The following is a 22,383-nucleotide window of genomic DNA, read 5'->3' on the forward strand; positions in this document are numbered from 1 at the left end:
TATAAATACTCTAAAAGACGGAGGCTCTGGTAATAACAAATTACAAATGACTTTGTTACTTTGGTTTATCGTATCGCATTTATCTTTCTCAAAACTAATGAGAGTTTTATGGATTTTTTTTAAAGATTACAACTTGATTCTTAGTTTTTCCAGGACACTGAGGATGCCAGTCTGATGCTATACAATGACGTAATTACATACAAAGTGCTTTTGATAGCCAGTGCTGATGTCGTCTCCACTTTAGAATCCCTTTAATGCTAATCTAAAAGCACTAAATGGGTGACAGTACGAATGTGGAATGTCATGCTGCCGTTAACATTAACATCTGCGTCTGATGTTGGTGTCGCATAGAGAAGATGGAAAGATTCAGTGAATGAGACAAAGGTAAGATAGATAGACAGAGTGAATATATGTAGAAATAAATAGTTGGATTACTTTGTCATTCTTTGCTCGGCTTGATTTTGATTCCACACAAGGAATTCGGGGTCGTACCTATCGAGGGGGGACAGGCAGAGAGAAACAAGAGAGAGGTTTTTGTTGGCTGTCTGGCAACAAATTATTCAATAACCGTCATAGTAGTGATGATTAGTAAATATCAATCAATATGTAGTCACTAGACTCGTCTTTCTCTCTCAACATTTGGTTATCAGGCAATGGTGGAGGAGGTGGGCAGGGTGGAGGACATGCACTTAGAGTGGATGGCGGTGGTGGTGGGGGAGGATGGTGGATATCGGTGGATATGTTGGCTAAAGAGAGGGTTCCATCCCGTTCTCAGCAAAGATTTACTCTAGGTTTCAAGGGATTACCTTATTAATCCTCATTAAAATAAGACTACACACTGGTGCGTGTTAACATATATATCATATACAATGCTATTCTCTCATTTGTTTTAAAGGATACATGAGTTTTTTTTTTAAGAGGCTCGCCCATTAGTCAACTTAGCTGCTGAATGATATCACGGATGACAAAATCCTTTATGTGTAATTTATTACAGTCTTTGTGTGACTACCTTTATCTCAGAGAAGCAGGACTTGTACCGGAGAAGCTAAATGGTGAGTAAATGACAAGCCGAGCTACTAAGCCTGTTATGTGTGGGTTAAATTTAGATTCAAATTATCTACATATAGATTTTTCTACTTTTTCCCACATTAACTGAAATTGTGGCAGATGATGAATAAACGGTTGCTCATCTGAAATTCTGAAACAGAAGCTACAGTTCATCTTTTATACTTAAATCATTTTAAAAAAATCTTTATCTTTTTGTTTATTTATACATGAAAAGTCCAGTTTTATTGATATGCTGCTAGTTTTTTATAACTCACATTTATAGATTATGCATTGGTTTTGTCTTAGTAAGGCATGAAGAAATGATCTAATATGAACGATTATTGTGGTAGCACTTAACCAATTGGCCAAAATCCCCCCCAAAAACTGAGTGTGTTTGTTAAAAGAATAAAGCTGGTGATAGTTTATATTTTGTCTTGTTGTCAACAAATTCCATGAAAAGACCAAAACCAAGAATCAGCTGAAGTATTTCCTGTATATTTCCTCTATAACCAAAACCTGTCACAGTTTGCTTTACGCCTGTGTGCCATAGGCCTCTATTGTTCCTTAGTAAAAACCAATCAGTGAACCACACCATTACACCAGGTGGCATGTTCCTTCATTATGATGAACATGGGCACTGCAGTTAATCTCACTCCCACATACAGTGTCCTGCTGCTGGAAAACACACAATACAGCACCAAACGCTGATTAATCCGCAGCCGAAAATAGTCCCCAACACTATTTCCTGCTGTTGAGCAATGTGCGAAAAACTACTGTGCCCAGCTGTTTTAGGAAATTATTGAGACTTTCTTGAAAATCAAACTATGTATCCAAACCAAAACGTGCTTGGAAATGAATGCCGCAGACGCAGTAGGGAAGCCGGAAAACATTTAAAGATGGTTGGTTTTGGTCTCTTTATGGGATTTGTTGACACAAATATTAGATATAAATGTATAATATCGTGCTTTTTCAAACAATTCCTCTTTGAGCTGCAAAAACAGCAGCAGTGCAGCGAGCATTTATTATTAAGAGTAAAACCTGACAACTGCGGGGTGCGAATGTTCCGATAGCTGCCCTGCATGGTTATAGTCTTCGGCGGACCCTCCCTTTAACACAATGTGGACAATAAGCAAACGGCGCCGTCTCATTCAAGACGGCGCTCGCGCTGACGTTGGCTGTGCATGTCGTGAAGGTAAAGCGGAATGCCATGCATCACAAGTCAGTCCTTTACATGTAGCAGTGCAGATGTGTGGATGCTGGAAGCTTCACAACAATGATGCCAGAGCTAAAGATTGTACAAACGGACAATGTGAGTGCAATGTGCAAAGATAAAAAAAAAAAAAACACTTGGACAATGGGTGAAGGAAAGAGCAATGACGACAACTACAACAACAACAACAAAAGCCACCTATCCTACCGACACAGAAAGATGCGCTTGTCTGTCCAAACGTTACCACATAGTAAGCAGTACAGCGCGGTGGCCTCCTCATTAAAAATATAGCAAAACAATATATATTGCTTGCTTAGACCTGAGCTGAAATGTCACAAAGCGAGACACTTCAGCTTTAATTAGGCTGCTTCTATCTGTGACCGTATGTCTGTGCAGTCATTACTCAGAAAGGCTGGGCTAAGAAAGAAAAAAAACAAGACACAACTGGAATAGTATTTCAAACTTGATTGTAAGTGGGACAAAATAATGAAAAACAACATCTCTTACGCTGTATCTGTATGTGTCTGTCTTACTCTTTCCCTGTCTGTCTCTGTCGCTGTCTCTCCCTCATTCTCCCATGCCCACGCTCGTACACAGAGCTCTCTTGGTCTAAAAGCAGACTGTTGAGCTCTTTCCGTATTAGCTGTGTCTACCTGCTGCACAGAACGTAACTTATTGTCACTGACAGAAAGCACTCTGCTCTTAGCAGCGATAGCAAGCTTTCAGATTGAACCCAGAGGTGCGCGCAGGCATTCATACGGCAGTGTGAACAAGCCCCAACACCAGGCAAACGAGAGAGGACAGTGAAGGATGTGGTGTGATGTCTGCCTCGTACTAAAGCCCAGATTCAGCCAGCCTTATTACTGCACTGGACCGTCAAATCCTGACGGTCAATTATCTGTAGAGGTGCTACAGACGGTTTGGTGTCACCATGTTGCACTTCCAACACTCTTGTTTGGCTTGCAATTAAACTCTTTTTCACCATTATTTTCACTTTCTTGCATAATTACTTGGTGAATCTGGCCCTCAGTAAGTTCAGTGAAAGTGGAAAAGGGAGCAGAACAAAAGGCTTCATCAACAAGCCAGAGCTGGGATCTAAATGCAAACGTCTTTTTTTTCCCCTCACCTTGGGTCCTTCTGGATACTGTCCACTGATGGAGACCGGCCCAGGGCGGCCTCAGGGGGGAGGGCTGGGCCCGACTTGCTGTAAGGCGACTCGGTGGATGGGCAGAACTGCAGAGTGCGGTACGGGTTGGCGTAGTCAGCTGCCCCTGTGGCGAAGCTGCCTCTCTGAAAGGTGTTCGCGGCGCTCTGGCTTCCTGTTCGCTGCAAGGGGATTGGGTCGACACCAGGGGAAGGTGGGGCTAAAGCAGGAAGAGGAGCGTAGGGACAGAGCAGATAGTTGAGGACCTCTTGGTACAATTGGTTCACCACTGGGTTTGATGTAGCTGAGGGCGGGCAGGGAGATAGGAAAGAAAGAAATCGCCAGGATGCACGTACACATATGCACAACGAGAAAAAACACCACCAACAACCAACAACACAAGCACCAATGACACAATACAGCAAATGAGAAAAAAGCAGAAAGGAAGGAAACAAACAAAAAAAAAAGGTTATGAAGAAAAACGTACATAAAATGGGCAAAATGCATTGACAACTTTCAGCTAATCAGGCGGGGAAGCTTCAAGTGAAAAGGTGAACTCACCACATGACCTCACTTTTCATTGCAAATATAATTACCAAAAAAACAGACAGAAACAGTCAAATGGTCAAACAGACATGCAAAAGAAAAAGAAAAAAATAACACGAAACATATTTTTCAAGATGGTATTAAAAAAAAAAAAAAAAAGTCCTCTGAAGCACAGCCAGATTAGCCGGGTTACAAATGAACAGGAACGCTCTGTTAACTGTGTACGCTGTGAAACGTGCTGAGCTGGTTCAACTTAAAAACCTAAGCTGCCAAAAAATCACCAGTGAGCTTAAATTAAATAATTAGCTCAAAGTCGGCTGACAGAGTAGTGAAAATGTTTACTCAACCTGAGATGTCAAGTTAAATGAACAGTAAGGTATTACATAGGCTGAGGGGCCGGCTCTTCATTAGACACACTAAACTTCTAACTGTGCCTGCTCCTGTTGCAGACACTTCCAACACACGAGACTAATCCCAACAACACCTTGTTAAATTTCACAGTAAAAGTACACCAGGGTGGGGGGGAGTGACTTCGATACCAACCTTTATCATTTCTACCACCGTTTTCATCAGTCCCCACCATGTATATTTCCTTCAAACTACATACAAAAGGGGTTTCTGAAGAGTTTTAAACTGTCAAACAATGCATGCTGGGACGCGTTGGTGACAGAGACTCCAGGAAGTCACTGCACCTGGCCAAGCAATAGTCTGTACACAGCCCCCGTTTGTGCTAAGCTAAGCTAACCTGGCAGCAGCCTAGTATTTTTAGCGTACAGACATGAGAGTGGTATCAATTATCTGTTTTAGGGCGGCCAAGCGCTAAACATATTTACACTTCGAATCGAATTAGCAGGAAGTTACTGGCACGCAGAGAGGGTTTGGGCCCCGGGGCAGGAGCCCACCTGGTAATCCGGTCTTGCAGTAAAGACATGGGAACATGATAACACCTTCACCCCCCTTTGTCACTCTCAAACAGAGAGAGGAATTGTCTTCTTGTTAAACAGCAGTTCAGAAACCATTTGGGCATGATAGTCATGATTGGGCACACAGTTACACCGGCTCACTCTGAGGGAGGTTAGCTGGGTCAGTCTGTGTGTGTGTGTGTGTGTGTGTGTGTGTGTGTGTGTGTAACCACATAACTGCAGGGACCTTGACAAGGCCTGAGGAAATTCACCTGTGATGTGAAGTGGGGTGTAAAGTGTTGTCTGCTTGTTTCCAACTCTGTTCATTATCTTGAAACTATTTGAACTGACCTTGAAACACAGTCAGGCTGCAGCAGCTACTTTGTATTGTACATAAAAAATAAAAAAAAAACTGAAGAAAAAATCTAAAAACCTAAAAAAGAAAAACGGGATCTGACAGTCAGAGTGCCGCCGGTGTGACTTACATTGACCGACACAAAGCTGGAGATGATGATTGAGTTATTTTGACGCATCAAAGTGACCTATCAGCGTGTGTGTGGGGAGCCAGCGTGACAAAGATGACCTCAAATCCTTTAATTGTGAGGGTGAAGCTCTCACTTTTAGGAACAAAAACCTCTTTCTTTCACACTCCTCTCTTACTGTGCATCTCTCTTCACCGCAACACCCATCGCTCAGGAGACCGAACTGGAGGCACAGCGTCGACAACATTTTAGGACACGGTTGATTTGCTTTGATTTCAAAAGCACCCAAGCTAACGCCCATGGGATTAATTGAGATTAATTTTCAGCCTTGAAACTAATTAGTTAACAGGCTGTGACTGAGAGACAAATTGCCATTGAGACCCCAATTGGATTTGCCTACCTGATCTGGAAAATAGCGCCACACGATCAGATGGGACGGGAAGCTCGTATGTATAGCAGCCTTTCATGTGGCGCAGGACCACTAAAAAACACCTATCTCCTCATCTTCTTTTTCTGTCCTACCTCTCACTATGCCGCACAGTATTTCTTTCATCCATCACTTGCTTCGACGTATCGTTTGACGTCTTCTTCTACTCACTGATTTTTAAATTGAGATGATTCTGCAAGTGATTTACAGCCCGCTGCAGCTATTTATGATTCCTCGTCTGCTTTTATGTTTTTCCTGCATTCCTTTTCTCATTTTGTTCCCTCTACCTGTTCCGTGCCACTTACTGATAAGACACCTTTATAAGGGGGCGTTTAAGTTACACCTTCACGGTCACTAAGTCATTTACAGATCGCTTATATGCAAGGAAGAACAAATTTTGAGTCAGAAAACACCTTTGGCTGCTGTTCATCCTCCTTCAGCTTGCCACTTGCTCTGTCTTTATAGCTAGCTCTTAAATGGGCACTCCAGTGATTTAGTGCTGCCGTCCCACATAGTCAGGAGGCTTACGAGAGATGTGTTAAAGAAAAGAATGGTCAACACTGAAGCAGCTCACATCTCCCAGAGTGCAACTCAATGGCATCTTTCATTAGATTTCCATTAGTAAATGCCCGTGTCTTTCAAGCTGAGCGGAGATAACCCAGCAACAGCAAGAATGATGGTTTATTAAAGAATTAGACCCATGACGCTTTATTAACGAATTCCTAACATTAACTTCTGACTTGATGGCCATTAAGAAAGCGGGAATATCTTAACCATCAAAAGATTTTTTTTACAACCGGACAACCCAACAGTTTTTCTTATTAATTGTTCACATTGAATCAATAAAGTGAAACATCTATTAACTATTAAAAGGAAGAAAAAGGAAGCCTTATTAGAAAGTGGTACCTCTTCTGCCAACTCACCTCCTCTTATTTTGTTCCTAAAACCTTCTGCTTCGTTTGTGTCGATGAGTATATGCTGTGTCTTTTTACCTAAACCACAAAGCTTGCCACTATGTCATCAGTGAAACGTCTGTGCGCCTCTTGCAGTTTACCATGTATCAAATGTTTGCTCTGTACTGAGAGTCTCTCCCCAAATCCTCCTTTATCCTCCTCCCCCCCAGGTTTGTATGACATAAACAACCACCTCATGTCCCCTCAGCTTACCTTGTCCTCTAAGGTTGGGTTTGGTGTAGACTCTGTCTTCGTAGATGGGGTCGATGTGGTGTTCAGGGGACTGCAGAGGTCGGAGCTCAGAGCCCAGGTGACTGTGCTGGCTGCTGTAGGAGCCTCTGGAGCCTGGGAAGCACAGGAGACATGGAGGTCAGATGGGGTGGATAACTCTGTTCTCACATTTGCACTCCTAACACGTATATGAATATTTTTGTTTTGCTGCCAACAAAATATTCAAAACTATACAATATTTTAGACATGTACCTAAAATAATCAACCCCACCTTCAAAAAAACGAAAAAAAAAGTGCATGCGGTTTGTATCTGTTCAGACTGTTCATATATTCATATTTGCTAAACATCCCCATTACAGACGGCGGCTTCAGCAGCTATGTTTTTCACAGAGATCCAGTAAGGTTTTCTGTTTGTCGGTAAGTTTGTGGTGATTCAAAACCTCATTTCATTTAGGAAAATTACAGTAAATTAAATCCAAGTTATACAGTAAATGAAAGTAACATGCAGGTATTATAGTAGCACTACAGCAGCTCACTCAGTGCTGTTTGGACGTTGCACATAAGTCAGCACAGGTCCCTCAGAGTCAATCAGGTTCATTTTGCTTCCCTGGCAGAACTTTGATTGGTGATATGCATCGTATTGTATGACTTTATGTGAGACTGTGATTTACCAAATAAGCATAATCAGATTGGTGATCAAAACCAGGCAACATTTGTCGAATCACTTCACATCTTAATTAAACTAAGTGAGGCTCAGTCGAAGTTCAGCTATGAAGACCGTCCATCTTTACGCTCCCTCATTATTTACATTCTCTCTCCCTCTCTCTTCCTGCTTCTAATCCATCAGCTGACTGTGGGCGTTTCACTCGTTCACTAATACCACATTCACATTCCTGCCTCCACCTTGGCGAGCTAATCGTGTCATAACTGTCAGCGTTTAAAGCCGTTCCTCTCTCTGCGTCCATCAGTTGTCATTTCAGGCGATCGATGCGACCCTCCTCCACCCCATTCACCTCCAGTCCTCATCACGTCCGGCTCCCAGGGGTGCTTTCAGAAGGCCTGGCTCCACATTCATCCAGATTTTAGCATTACTCTTCGCCCCTTCGCCCCCACCACCAGGGTGTAGACCCCATCAGGGGGATATTCCTATTATATCATGCATCTGTAGCCACTTTAAAAAATTAACCGTCAAACCTCCAAAGATATTTTCTACTCTGATGCATCTGTCAGTGAATCTTTTTGATCACTCTTTAGGCCTGGTGAATAAGTCTCCCCAGACTGAAATAAAAGCATTTAGAAAAGTCGAAAAATAAAGCCAAACTCACTTTAAACTGTTTTCTTCATAAGAGCCCTCAGTAGAAACAATGATCTCATTCATGGGTTGTTCAGGAATTCATGAGTACACTTGCTGTCTAATAAATTTTAGATAAAGCCTCAAGCCAGTTTAATAAAATATTTGGTAATATGTGTTTTCTTTTAAAGCCTTGTGCTCATGCTGATGAATACCAAGTAGACATGGATGAAAAGTGGGTTCACGTGACCCTAACTATCATGAACTAACATAATGGAGCTGCCTCGGTAATGCCATATTAGGCCCTGAAGAACATTCATTATTTCACTGGCCAAGTGGTAATAAAAAAAATAGAAATTTCAATTAAATACCAATTATTATTGTTATTATCATTATTAAAATGCAAGAATCTAAAATGACAATGAATAAGATTGTTCAATATGTAACATAGACTGTATAAAGGAAGTGGATGTAGCTGGAGGAAGAAGTCGATATTGTTTTAGTACAAAAATAAAAGCAAAATAAAAAATGACTAGAATGGACAATCTACATTTGATTCAAATAAATTTAAAGTGAACAATTCACAAAAATGGACATATGACAATGCATTTCACATCCACACATACAAAAGTAATAATAAATTTGTCTTGACCTCTACCTGCCAGGCTACCAGGCCTTTGCAGGGTTGCGTTGGCGTACAGCTCGTGGGAAATCTTGTAGCTGTCTGGTCCAATGTGATGCAGCATACGCTTGGGCGAAAGGGTGGCGTAGCTGCCCACCACCGAGCTTAGCTGGTGGATGGGCGACGAGGTGTGGTTTCCCCCAGGGGAGGCCGCCATGGGGAGGGGGGAGGAGGAGCCAGCGGCACCCGATGCTACCATGTTGATGGGCGATGAGGTGCTGCAGGGGAAGGAAAAGGAAGTTTGATGGTTTGTATGTAAAATTGGGTGAAATATTCAAATCCAAGACTTGATGTTTTTATGGCTGCACCACTCCATCAGCTAGATGCATTATAAATGTCTTGTGCATAATTTATATACACAGCCGCCCAAACTTCAGCCTGATATACAATGTCTGGTATCTATGAAAATTTGGAGATCTCAACAAGAACTTTCTGTGGGTTTGAGCAACATTTGGCTCCACAGCGTGAGCTTGTAAAGACAGGCCCACCAGCAATCTGCTACTTTATTACGGGCTGAGCGCTGTATGTCTTACTGAAAGTACAGTTGTGCTTCGGGAGCTTCATCAAAGATTTATTGGTCATACGTTGTGCACTAAACCTGTAGACCATTATGTGAAGTGCCTTTAATTGTCTGTGGCAAGGCTGAATTTGTGAGACCAAAGCATTCAAGGTCACAATCCAATGCATTACAAAGAGGGTTTAGGGCCAGAAATCTAAGCAGAGATCAGCCCTGTGTTCTAGGTCCTTGCTTTAATTATTTGACGATGCTTGTACATGTAGTATGACGTAAAACTACCTAAGCATTAGCAGCAGAGTCTCACATGACTCACGCAAGCAGAGAGGTTTGCTGTGAAACAGTCTAGAAAGTGCTTTTCAAAGCCAGAAATCTGGTGAGGTCACTGCAGAGTCTGCTATTCCCCCTGCAGATATTCTTTTTATGCCTTTTTAATGTGCTCCTAATAATGAGCCCCTATGAGATCAGAGTGCAGCTGAACCAACCTGTAGGACTTGGCGAGTCGGCTGGGCGACTGCTTGGGCGAGGACACCCTCTGTAGCGTGGCGTAGCTGGGCATGTCAGAGGAGGCTGATCCCAGGCGCTGCAGCTTCGTAGGGGATCCCACCGCCTGCAGAGGGGAGCTCACGCGCTGTAATAGGGGAGATGTACTTCATTAAAGGGGAATGTCACTCACTTTAAATATTCATCTACCCTTCTTATTCATATCATTATTTTCAGAGATGAACAACTCCCCACGGAGCTGGAGAATCACAAAGCAGAGGCTCTAATATGTGATAACATCCTGATTAAGGGCTAAGAGTTAGACCAAACATGCCTCTGAACTTTTAGAATCAAATGAACTTGAAATGCAACTGCGAGCAATGAGCCGCCAAATGAAGTTACCTTGGATTTCTAAACATCCATTTTTATTTTGTTCCAGTTGGGGGTAAAACAAAAATCTGAAGAAATATTTGCAAGGTCTTGCAGTTACAGAGATTAAGGTACAATTTTAAATACTCCATTAATTTAGAGGAGCGTGGTCAGGATGTGCTGAAGTGAGGATGATGCCAATTCCTGATACGTTGGAACAGTGCCGGTAAATCTGTTTAAATGAATTCAAAGACGTGATTAACACAGTGCTCTTAAAATCTTAAACTCTGAGCCCTGAATTCATCGCAGTGCAGCAAAGGAAGTACTGAAGGTGTAAATCATCAACTAAGAAGCCAGAATTTAATACAAGTTTGCTGCATTATAGCGGCACTGCTGACTGACCCTACAGGATAGACAGCTTGCAGATCTGATAAATCCATTGTACTAACTGTGAGAAAGATGCAGGATGAGCTGTCTTCAATTGCAGTAGTTTAGGTTACATGAGGAGTCGGCACAGTGTGGCCACAGCAGTACGCACTGACATATCATGTGTCTGTAGTGCATAAACTCAACATCTGCCACAAGTTGAAGTAAAACTTTGGTGGTGAAGTAGTTCACCCAAAGAATGGAGTGATGTAATCTTCTGCAAGCCAAGACCAAAATGTGTGCGAGTGAGTTTACTCTATTACCCGTCTTACACGGGTCATAATATCTGTTAACAAGGCCCTAAAGAAGGGTTTTTCTTAATGGGATTCCTCCAATTGATGATTTTTCTTGAGCATAACTACTATGCTGCATTTGTGTGTATGGGAAATTTTGGGACTTGCATGAAGTGTAAGATAATACACATTCATGGGGTGACATGAATTTGCCTTTGAGCCCACGAGAGAAACTATAAGAAAAAGTGGTTTACAGATGTTTCTAGCTGGGAAAATGATCAGCTTTCATTGTGGTTACCTTGTAGTGTTCTTAATGGACTAAGCCACAAAACTCAAACTCTATTAAAAGGTCAGAGCCTGAGGTTTCTCTCGGAGTGCTCTAGCTTGTTTAAATCCACTAATTATGACAGCTTGACTGAAATGAACTGAAGTGGCTCTGCTGCAAAACTTTGGCTGTCTTCAATGCTTTACAATGGATTCCAGTGGCGACATACAGAGCCAAAAAAATGTGTCAAATGCTATCAATCTACGTTCTACTCCTGCAGGATTATCGACTTCTCAGGCTAATCAGTCGAAATGCACTACCTCCTCTACTCCTGTGAAGCTCTGAATCTCTGCTGGAAGTAGCATTTTTAGTAAATCATTAGTGCACTGGCACACTGAGCACACAAAGCAACAGTAGAGAAGTAGTAACAGAAGAAGTTTGAGACATTTCAATGGATGTATTGATGCTTTTTTTTTGCCTTGACATCATTAGACTCCATTGTACCTGTTATGAATCCAAGCTGACTATAGCTGCCAGCCTCTGCAAAGGAGCAGAGTACAAACTTTACTCAGCCATCTTTCAAGCCTTCAGGGATGAACATTTGATACTCATGATTTTCAGTCATGCGTTCCCTTGATGTATAAGCAATGATGCACACAATAAAACAGGCCCATAGTAACTTCTCAACTCTTTGGTTCCACCAGATTATAGCAGGATTACAGTGCTACTGACAGGGCTACTACAAAGCATCCATCAGACCTCATCTGAGGCATCACAGTAATCTCTTGAGGGATTTCTACCTGTGCAGGCAAAGTGGCACAGGAGTAATACATGGGCGGTCCACCAGGTGCGGGTCCGGCCTCAGTGGGCATGTGGAAGGCGCTGCCGTGGGCCTGCTGGGCAAATGAGTCTCTTTGGGACTGGGAAGGAGAATCTGTTCCAGCTAACTGGGCAGCGGCACGGCTGGATGTCACCTAGAGAGGACAGAGAGAGAGAGAGAGAGGGGAGGAAGAAGGGGTCAGCAACAAGTTAGAGGAGAGGAAATGACAGAAATGAGGGGTGGGGGGAAGAAGAGGAGCAAGTGTGAATGAAGTATAAAGGGATGGAAAAGATGGGAATCAAGGCAGGAAGTGGGTAGAATGTAGATTAAAAAAAAAGACGCTCTCTGATTAACTGTAAAAAGCGTGTGTGCGTGTACCTGGTTGTAGATGTGAACAGCCCCTCCAACCTGCCCGCTGCGGCCTGTGATCGATTCCCCAAGTGCCAGCCCTTGGTTACTATGGTAACCAGCTGCTGCATAGGCATCCTGGTTGTTGAGCTGCAAAGCACTTTGGGACAGAAGTCCTTGTCCTGATGGGAGAAAGAAAAAAAAGAGGGAAGAGTTAAGGGAGAATTAAAGAGTAATGAATATTCAATCAATTTAGTCTTTTCTGTCAGAGAACAAATTCAGGTTTGGAGTCGGAGAGATGTAAAGTGAGGTTATGTCATGTTTTGAAAAAAACTTGTCAAAAGTCACCTAAAAACTTGGTCTCACCTCTGAGTTTTATATAACTGTTTTCAGATGACTTTTACTTCTGCAACAGTCTGTCTTTGTGTAAAGATTTATTCTGTTCATGGCCTTGAAGGCGTTTCGTAACCCAGTTTACATCCCACATGTTATACAATGTATTTCTTTTTTGTGGGAAAAGAATGAATGTGAATGCAGCACATACAACTCTCAGTTTGCAACAGACCTTGAAATGAAGAGAAGAGGAGAGAACTGAAAGCTGAAATAGAATAAAATAGTATCCCTTGTCCTCTTTTTCGAGACACCCATTTGCTTTTTACCCACTATGTTATTCCAGCCTCTCTCCACTCTTTTCTTCTCATGCTCTGTGACCCTTAAATCTCACTCTGTTCCTAACCCCCATTTAAAACACACTCCTTTCTCTGTCTTCTGCTCTCTCTCTCTTTTTCTGCTTCTATCACTTCCTTTGTTGCTCTCTCCCACCTGTCTTTCTCTTTCTTCACTCCAAATCTCTCTGTATAATTCAGCAGGAGGAGCATGGTGACATCAAAGTGTTCCAAGCGCAGTCTCGCTCATGGAGGTATTGAAATGTGAAATATGTAAATGATCACATTCCTCTGCTAAGAGTGTAATTTGTGCCTTCATACATAATCATAAAGTGTAGTTTAGTTGAAGAAATAGTTTGAATTTTGGGGAAATAAAGTTATCTTGCCAAGATAAAGGTAGGAAGAATCCACTGTCATACCTGTGTGTTAAATATGAAGCTGCAGTTGGTAGTCCATTAGCTTAGCTTAGCATAAAGACTGCAGGTAGCTGAGAGAAACCTTCCCTGGTCCACCCATAAGTTTTAAAATATATCTTTAACAGTCACTGGGCAGCATGTCGTATCTTTATTGTTTCATTTGTACACAAACAGAACTGTAAAAACAAGTTGTGGTCTTTCTTTCTGACATTTCTGACATTGTGATTTGTGGCTTTAATTTCATGTGTGTGTTACGGGGGAGATGACAGGGAATGGGGTTGAGTAAGAAGAGGAATGACGTGCAATACTATCCAGGCTTCCTGTACCACTTCCTGCAGAGGTGCATGACAATGAACTTTGTTGTGTGGCTTTCTTTTGTGACCAGATACTACAACAGATACAAACCTGTCAAATGACCCAAACTAACATACGTGGGTGTTGGAAACAATCATGAGTCACAACAGACGCGTGTCTACGAGGGAAGTAAGTTACACAGTGTCTGAGTTTTTTGTCTTTTCTTGCCTGCTTTGACAACATGTCAGACGTGTTGATGTGTACGAGCACTGAGCACTCTTATGTGCACAAGTGGGAAAATGGCAGCACGACTGGTTATGATAGAGGACAGCAAGCTATGACTGGTCAAAATCCAGCTGGTAGCGTGCCATGTCTCTAAAACTATAATGTTTAGCTTTATGATGAGAATTTATGACACAGTAATATTACAGTATGCTAAGTTCATCATTTCAACATACCTTTAACTGCATGAAGATATAAAGCATGTGTTCGTCTCACTTTGGCTGAATGAACAAAAAGCGACCAAAAGCAGAGCTGTTCCTTTAGAGGTGGATACATTTATCATGTTTTTCTCATTTTGTAAAACATCACCAATGACTGAGCTCAGCCCCTGGCTCATTACACATCTTCTACACTGTAATGTCATCTGTCAACTGTACTGCAAATTCAAATGTGAGAATCATTCATACACTGCTGCAGTGGAGCCGTTTATTTTTACTGCAACTTTTTTATACTTCAAACCATTTTCTGATCAAATGTCTTGTTGTACATGAATGTCATGTCAAAGTGGGTGTAATTTCCTGTATTTGGGAGCATTACGCCAGTATGTCAGGACTCCGCAAATGTTCTCACAACAAAACTGTACAATCATTTATGAATGGCACTGTATGTGATTAACAGTAGAGTCAAAAAAGAGGTTGACTGTGGTGACTCACACATGCGGGCAAACATAGTGCCAAAGCATACTGTGATAAAATGCTTCATTGCTAATTTTACACGCTGCCTCATTCGTGTTCTGGAGGCATTTGCAGTCTTGTGATTTGCACATGGATCATTTAATTCCCAGTGTAAACATGCGAACATGCTGTGACACATGACACAAACAGGCTGCATGTAAATGACCAAACACATGCATGGACACATAATGACAGCAGCACTTATAGAATATTTCGCAGACTGGAAACTGTGAATTTTCCCATAAAGTTTGAAGGGAACTTAATGAAATCATTTGGGGAGGACAGGAGGGTGGGATGATAGCAATGCTGTGCCTCATCAATGGCTTTAATTAGAGAAATGAAACTCTTTTTTTTTACCTAAAATGCAGCTTTAAACATAATGTATGTGCACGGCGATTTGCTGCAGTGCACAGACCGCGCACTCCAGCCACTTTTACCACTGCTACATACAACTCACTGCATTACATCAGCTCTGAGTAGACCTACAAATTCCTAGCGCTCAGTTTTGTACTCTCAAAGGAGCTGTTGAGCTGTCCTCCATCAACAGCGGCTGTCCCTTTAATCTCCGCTGATGCCATTTTTTTTGCCAGCAGTCTAAGAATCAAACCAAGCGCAGCACATGAGAGAAGATTTGTGATTATTAAACAAGAGAGAATGAAAAAATCAAAGTGTGCCAGCAGTCAACATAAACTGCACGGGACAGATAAAGTCAGCAGCTTACGGCAAATAGAGTCACTCTGGATGAGCGTGTTGGAAAATAAAGCTCGAGCAAAGTGAAAAGTCACTTAAAAGTATGGCGAACAGCTCCTGCGGGCGGTGTAGCTGGTGATTGTGAATTATTTAAAATGTGATATTAAGCTAAGGGTGCTGGGTGAGTTTACTAGGTCAAGGCCTCCGTGTCCAGTGTTGGTTCATCTTGAGTGAGTGCGCACACACATGCGCGCACACATAGGCAAACAAAAACACCATAATGCATTGGAAGACTTCGTACTCCAGGCCTGTTTCAGATGGATTCACACACACTTTTGCACACACGCACGCATACCCAGATGTGTGTGTTCAAAGCCGGGGGATGTTTTCCACAGCTTTTGTTTGCCACTTTAGGTGTGTTTCATATGGGAAGTGGAGCCTTTGGGGAAGCAAAGGGCCTCATAAATACATTATCACTCAGATGGCAAACACCAAAGGCTTCACTAAATCCATCTGAGGCAAGAGAGTGAGGGAATAAGTGTGTGTGTGTGTGTGTGTGTGTGTGTGTGTGTGTGTGCAGGAGGCGGTGTATTAATGTATTTGAAGGAAAGTAATGGGGTGCCATAAGAAGGTCTCTGCCTGTGCATTGTAATATCTTTACAGAGTTGAGTGAAGAACACACACCCACACACTCCTCCACGTTCATGGACACGCACCACATCTGCATACATCTGCATTTACGTAGCAGTGGACGGCGTGACCCTGACAGACCCGCTTCAGCTCACTAATCTCTTCTGCTGTCACACACACACGCACGCAAAACGTTGAGTGGCTTTTCTTCCGCATCACGACCAGCATTCTCTATTGACACATTTTAATATTTCATCAGTTGTCTATTTTTAGATGCCCATCGGAGGCATGCGCAGTCCCAAACGCACGCACGCACGCACGCACACACACACACACACACACACACACACACATCAAACTGCATGCACAGATACAAATAGCTGCGTGTAACACGGTCACATGCAAACAGATTAACATGCAAACAGGCGAGCATCACCAGCGTGAAGCATGAAGACACTCAGTGAGCTCTGTCGCTGTGTCGAACGAATCTGCTCAGCAGCCTGAGCAAAGGAGTGGATTCTGCTGCTGTGTGTGTGTGTGTGTGTGTGTGCCTGTGTGGGCGTGCATGTCTCCTTATATGTGTGTAATGCTTCTTTTCATGCTTGTATGCATTTGGCTGTGTGTTAAGTAATGTCCGCATGCTTGCATGCCAAATGGTAATTTTTAACCAACTGCTCCTTCTCGCTTTTTGTTTTTTTGAACCGCAGTGAAACAAATCCCAATTGACCGGTCGCTGGCAGACGGTGGCACATTTACCATCACAATTCTCAGTCAATTATGAAACAATGGGTCCTCGATTTCAGACAGAGCGACACAGAAACAATCTTCCCGTTTCAAGCCAGCAGCTGTCAGTTTTTTCCATCTGAAAAGACAACAGTCGTCGTCCCACAAAAGGTTTTCAAACGTGCATGGCACAATGGCCAAGGCAAAAAAGTCTAAGAAATCACTGCTTTTTGTAGTGCAGTGAAGGACTTTGTATCTTAAGCATGACAACGAAAAATGTCAAATGAGACTGCTATTTCTTTCCGTGCTTGAAATATTATGTTTGGCTTCTGATGTGAGAAAATCTTATAGGATGACGATGAGACTCATCCAGTGCTTGCCAGGCCTGTTGTGCCTAGTTCTGGTTGCCAAGCTATGAATGGACAATCAGTGTACGGGGTGCAGCGAAAGTTCTAGCTACACTACTGTGGTAATTTTGCTCTTTCTCTGAATCTTTTCTTCGTCCACCATTCTGTTTCTTGCTTGCTTCAATGCATCTCTCCATCTTGCATGTTTGTTCTTTTTTTTTTTTTACCCTGTCAAGTCAGGTGATCAGTTACATAACTGATATTTAAACATCGAAAACATCAAACATTTACCATTCGTAGTTTTGCATGCATGCGCGTGTGTGCATGTGTGCATGTGTACATTAACGGCCTCCAGTGAGACTGTACACTTCCCTGTGTTTGTCTTCATGCCTGATGATGAGTCATGCCCCATGTGTGATTATATACGCATTCCAGTCTATGTGTGCATGTTTATGGATTTATGTGCCTGTGCTGTATGCTTGCATGTGTGCCTATGTGTGTGTGTGTGTCTCCCCTACGTGTGTGTGCACTGTGAACAGCAGGCGAGCTGACACCTCAGCGAGGATGGATTAGCATATCAAACTACTGGCACGACTCTGCATGTCTCCTGACAGCTACCTCTCTCCCATGGGGTCGACGATACAAAAGACACGGGTATCATCCCTGGGACCAAATGAAAAAAGATGAGAGTGGAGCAGAGAGGCACGGGGAGATGTTCAGGAGCCCACTGCGGGCTCTTATAAACAAATGCTTTGCACTCTGGAGTCAAAATACCAAAGCAACACGACTGAAACTTTTTCCTTACAATCTTTTAGTCAATGATTTTTACTTTTTTTTTTTTCCTTTTGTCTTAGTTCAGTCTCACCTCCCTCTTCAGTCGTAACGACACTGTACCCTACCTGCCCAGTAGCAAATGATAGGCACATGAATTTAGTGACTATCTGGTGGAGCACAGTGGAGCATTTAGCTGCCAAAGACTCAGAAGTTAATGGAGACCAAAACAGAGCAAAATGGTGACAAAGGTGACAATACGTCGTTGTTGTAAAGTTTTGAAATGCAAATAAAGCTCAGTTTTGCTTTTTTATTGCAGATTATACATTCAGACTATATCCAGTTTATGACAAGTTTTGTATTTGGTCCTTTCAACACTCAAAATAACTTGTGGAGCACAAAGACATAAACTGATAAAAACTGCGATATGCACTTGAGCAGTTAGCACGAGCACAAACATTCACCACAGCATATCTGATGCTGCTCATGTGGGGATTCTTGAATCCTTAACCTTGAATTCCTGAATCGTTGGGTCTCTCTCTAATTAAAGAGTTTGGTCTAGACCTGCTCTTTATGTAAAGCGTCTTGAGATAACGTTGTTGTGAATTGGCACTATATAAATAAAGATTGATTGATTGATTGATTGATTAATTGATTGACCGTGGGTGAACCAAGATGTGTGTCCTACAGAGAAGGAAATCTGATCAATAGAAAATCCAAGACAAGATGTAATAATGCTGGACGCACACAGACGAGTGGTATAGATCTTACGGATAACCACTCTTAAACACTACACTCATAATTAGAATTATTCCATTTTGTCAAGTAGCACTTTTGGAAAATGTGAGGAAATCTAATGAAAGACAACATCTTGGTCTGCCTTTGAGTAGAACGTTCCAATCAGTGCAAGTGCTTGAGTGAAAAAATAATCACAAAGGCTTGATTAAATACAAAAGAGATCTCATTGTCCTCTTTTTTACTCTTTATTCAAGGACGGACCGAACACACCGTTTTAATATCATATTGCTCTCTCATGTTATACTTAGGTGCATGCTCAGGCTGGCTTTGTCAAGAGCATTTGATTGGTGAATTCACACACATTCAACATGTTAATCAGCCAAAACCTGGAGACTCCAGCTCTGCAGAATATCTGTCCCCACTGGTCTTTGATTCCATTTCACCCGTTCTCCCCTATGCTATCCTTCTCAGCTGTCTAAGTAAATAAAACCAAACAGGAGAAATAGTTTTCTCATTCTCCTCTTAATCACAGCATTGGCCTTACTGTCTCCTGTGGAAGTGTCCTGTGAGTCCAAGATGCCCGACTCCTGGAGCGATCGGATGCAGGAATCCACCAGCTCCAGGCCTGTCGTCAGCTCCTCCTCTATGTCCTTCTGTCCATCTGCACACAAACGCAACGGGAACAAGTTGAAATCAAGATGCCTCCAGACTGTTCCTCCAACTTGTAGACAGCAACATGAGACTTAAGACACACTAATGGTTGGATTAACCCAATAGGGGATCCTGCAAAACTGAGCAAATGGGCCTCCACTGCCAACCTCCCCCTGTTCTATTCCTCCTGTGAACCATCAAAATACAGTTTGACATCAACCTTGTAAGTTCAAATTAATTCTCATTCAGCTGCTGATTAGCGACTAAAGAAGTAGCCTCACTCATGTCTCTTCGTGTAAGTTTAAACCTCGGGTCAAGGGTAAAAACCTAATTGATAATCCTGTAACAAATCTTTGGGGATCTAGGTCTATGGGGCGCTGCCTTGTACTTAGATACCAGGCCGTTTGTCTGTCAGAGAGGGGCTGATAACATGCCCAGTGTCTTCAAGTTGAAGAGGGCTGCCAAGGAGGATAAAGCCTTACAAATGAGTCTAAGGAGCAACATTAATCTCTTACAGCGAGCGAGAGGGAGGCAGTAATAGCGGGGGCCTCAGTGAGTGGATTTAGGTGGCTGATTTTATTGACTTTGACCGACGCAATTGCGGACTGATGATGTTGATGCTGTTGGTGAAACATTTCCACTGCCGTCTGCGGCATTACACTGGATTTACTCTCACCCGCATGCACAAACAAGCCAGGACTCATTTTTAAACCTGCTTGATCCACAAGTGATGGGTTTTTAATGATTTGTGAGTGATGATGGGATCAAAAGGTCTGATTGGAGTGAGGGAGGGTTTTTCCCTTCTTGGTGACAGAGTATATTTCTGGGCCGAGTGGCCGGGCTTCACTGCAGCAGATGAGTGAAGACCACAGCCGACACGGAGAGCCCACGGAAATGTTTTGACCACAAACCTTTAGTCATCTCTTTGTTGGCAGAGGTCGCCAGCCCTGCACTCAGATAATCAATCTACTCACACCCTATACATCTCAACATGACTGACAGAGAGACCTAAGTGCCACACATGGGTGGTGTTTCTTCAACTAAATTGCTGTCAAAGAAGTTGTCAAGCCCTGAGAGGTGTCTTCATTTGACTTTCAAATCATTTAAAAGGCCCCACCACTCATTGATTCTTGTTGCCTTCTTTATGGAAAACACTTCCCATCTGGCTCACCAAACAGGTTAAACTAAATGCTGAGAATTATTTGTAAATGCTGTTTGACCTTTACCCAGCTGTCAGATGGGGTGAGGAACGGGGAGGGAATTCGAGCGGCAGGAGTTTTTTTGCTAGAACGGCCCTTTTTTCATTTATTGGAAGGTGTTCGATAGAGCATTTTAACTGCTGCAGCCAACATATTTCTTGTAAAGAGGTGCATCAATATATTGCCAGGGCATGATTGGAGGTTCTCACAATGGCAACAGCTGTAATAAGCTCAGTCAGCAATGTGCTAGAATGCAAACAATAGAGGGCCAGACAAAATGTAGTGAGAGCATTTAAGAGGAAATATATTACCTTGGTTGTTCCAGCGGAATTTCTCATCTGCTGAACTGCAAGAGACAAACAACAGAGAGCAAAACAGGGTTAGAAATATCGGCAGAAAAATATATTCTATATTAGCTTTTGGTCTTGCTTGTTGGTGGATGGGACAATATTACACTGCTACAGTATTTCCATCAGCCTTGCATGCTGTAAACCATCTTTTTTTTCCCATCGAAATCCATTAAATAGCATTGGAATAAAACGGGAATGCCATTAATATCACTGATTTGAAGAGCTTTACATCACTGTGTATAATCTGGTGAAAACCTTACATCTCCCTTTGCAGCTTCATCATGTTTTACCTTCAGTTGAAGGATGATAAACAACAAAGTTCTGAGGACTGAGAAGTTGGTCACAAAGACCCTTTATCAAAACCGATAACATAAATTCCAAAATAAATTGTTCTCAAGCCAAAAACAACGCTGTTTTTTGAAGTTTCAAGGGTTTTATCCAACAACAGTGTTATCCTGTCATGGAAAGGATTTCAGGGCGCACAAAGGGCTTTGAGATAAAAATGTTTCTAAAGGGGCAGCAAGATGCCGGTGAGAGAGAGAAAACATCAGTTTAAATTAGGCTGGAAAAAAGTCTTTACTGTGGAAGGACTAACAAATATATGACAGTGTAGCAAAACAACACAGAAAGCCCAAAGACAGCATTCACACAGAAACATGAATTGGTGTGCTGCTGTGTAGTGACCACAGAAGATACTGTATATTCATCAACTGTTGGATGCAAATACGCATCACTGTTTCATCATTTCAACATAATTCATGACTGAAATCAAGAATTAATCAATTACCAACATTTCTGGGCATTACTACACATTAACATTAACCACTCACAGTGACTGTCATACCCTAAAAGTCTTTAATTTGTCCCTGCTTAGGACAATCCTTGTATAACTAATCTTAACTTTTTGAGTCTTCTTGTAAATTTGGAATTTTTTCAGTCAACGTCCATCTTAAAAGTGATGTTTGATAATCTTGCCTGTCTTGCCTTCTCATCCTAACCAACATATAAACAAATGGAAACTGCCAACAGACCCTGAAAAAGCCCAAAATGTGCAGGATACTGAGTTACTAAGATACAAACCTATAGAACTTTTCACAGCCAATATTCTTAGAGATGGAAGCAGATGGCATCCTATTAGTGTAACCATGACTTGTTAGTTGTTAGCGAGGGTGTTTCCTCCAGTTGACTCCTCTGTGACATATGCTCAATACTATTTACTGCTATAGATCCACAGCTCTGATGACTCCTCTGCTGCAGGGTTTGTCCCTTACCCAGTATAGACAGCAGGAGCTGTCATTTATACATCTTTCACATCATTTGTTCATCATTAGATTTCTAAAAAAAAAAGTTAATATCCTGTCCTATCAGTTAACACGACACGTGCAGACAATGGAGGGCTCACCATTTCATCTTTCCTAACATGTTCACTATGAATTCATGTCAGCCTTGAAACCCTGCAAATGAAACTAAAGTGGCTAAAGCTAAACTAGCAGGACAGTCGATGCTGTAGATGGTTGACCAAAGAACAGATGAGTTGTGTTTAGTGTTGCTCTTGTGAGCGTTTGATTTGAGTTTTCCTG

General features: G+C 42.2%; 1 protein-coding gene across 1 annotated transcript in view; it reads right to left on the reverse strand.

The window, feature by feature from the left end:
- ctnnd2b (catenin (cadherin-associated protein), delta 2b) overlaps positions 1 to 22,383 on the reverse strand; it is a 144,480-nt gene that overhangs the window by 50,840 nt on the left and 71,257 nt on the right. Inside the window, exons 4-12 of the mRNA XM_070845774.1 lie at positions 20,765 to 20,799; positions 19,148 to 19,264; positions 12,404 to 12,555; positions 12,006 to 12,179; positions 9,915 to 10,060; positions 8,892 to 9,133; positions 6,925 to 7,056; positions 3,384 to 3,705; positions 436 to 492 (exon numbers count right to left, since the gene is read on the reverse strand). Of these exons, the coding sequence (XP_070701875.1) occupies positions 436 to 492; positions 3,384 to 3,705; positions 6,925 to 7,056; positions 8,892 to 9,133; positions 9,915 to 10,060; positions 12,006 to 12,179; positions 12,404 to 12,555; positions 19,148 to 19,264; positions 20,765 to 20,799 (1,377 nt within the window). The remainder of the gene's footprint in view (positions 1 to 435; positions 493 to 3,383; positions 3,706 to 6,924; positions 7,057 to 8,891; positions 9,134 to 9,914; positions 10,061 to 12,005; positions 12,180 to 12,403; positions 12,556 to 19,147; positions 19,265 to 20,764; positions 20,800 to 22,383) is intronic.

The sequence above is a fragment of the Pempheris klunzingeri genome, chromosome 15 (genome assembly GCF_042242105.1).
Source record: "Pempheris klunzingeri isolate RE-2024b chromosome 15, fPemKlu1.hap1, whole genome shotgun sequence".
NCBI lineage: Eukaryota > Metazoa > Chordata > Actinopteri > Acropomatiformes > Pempheridae > Pempheris > Pempheris klunzingeri.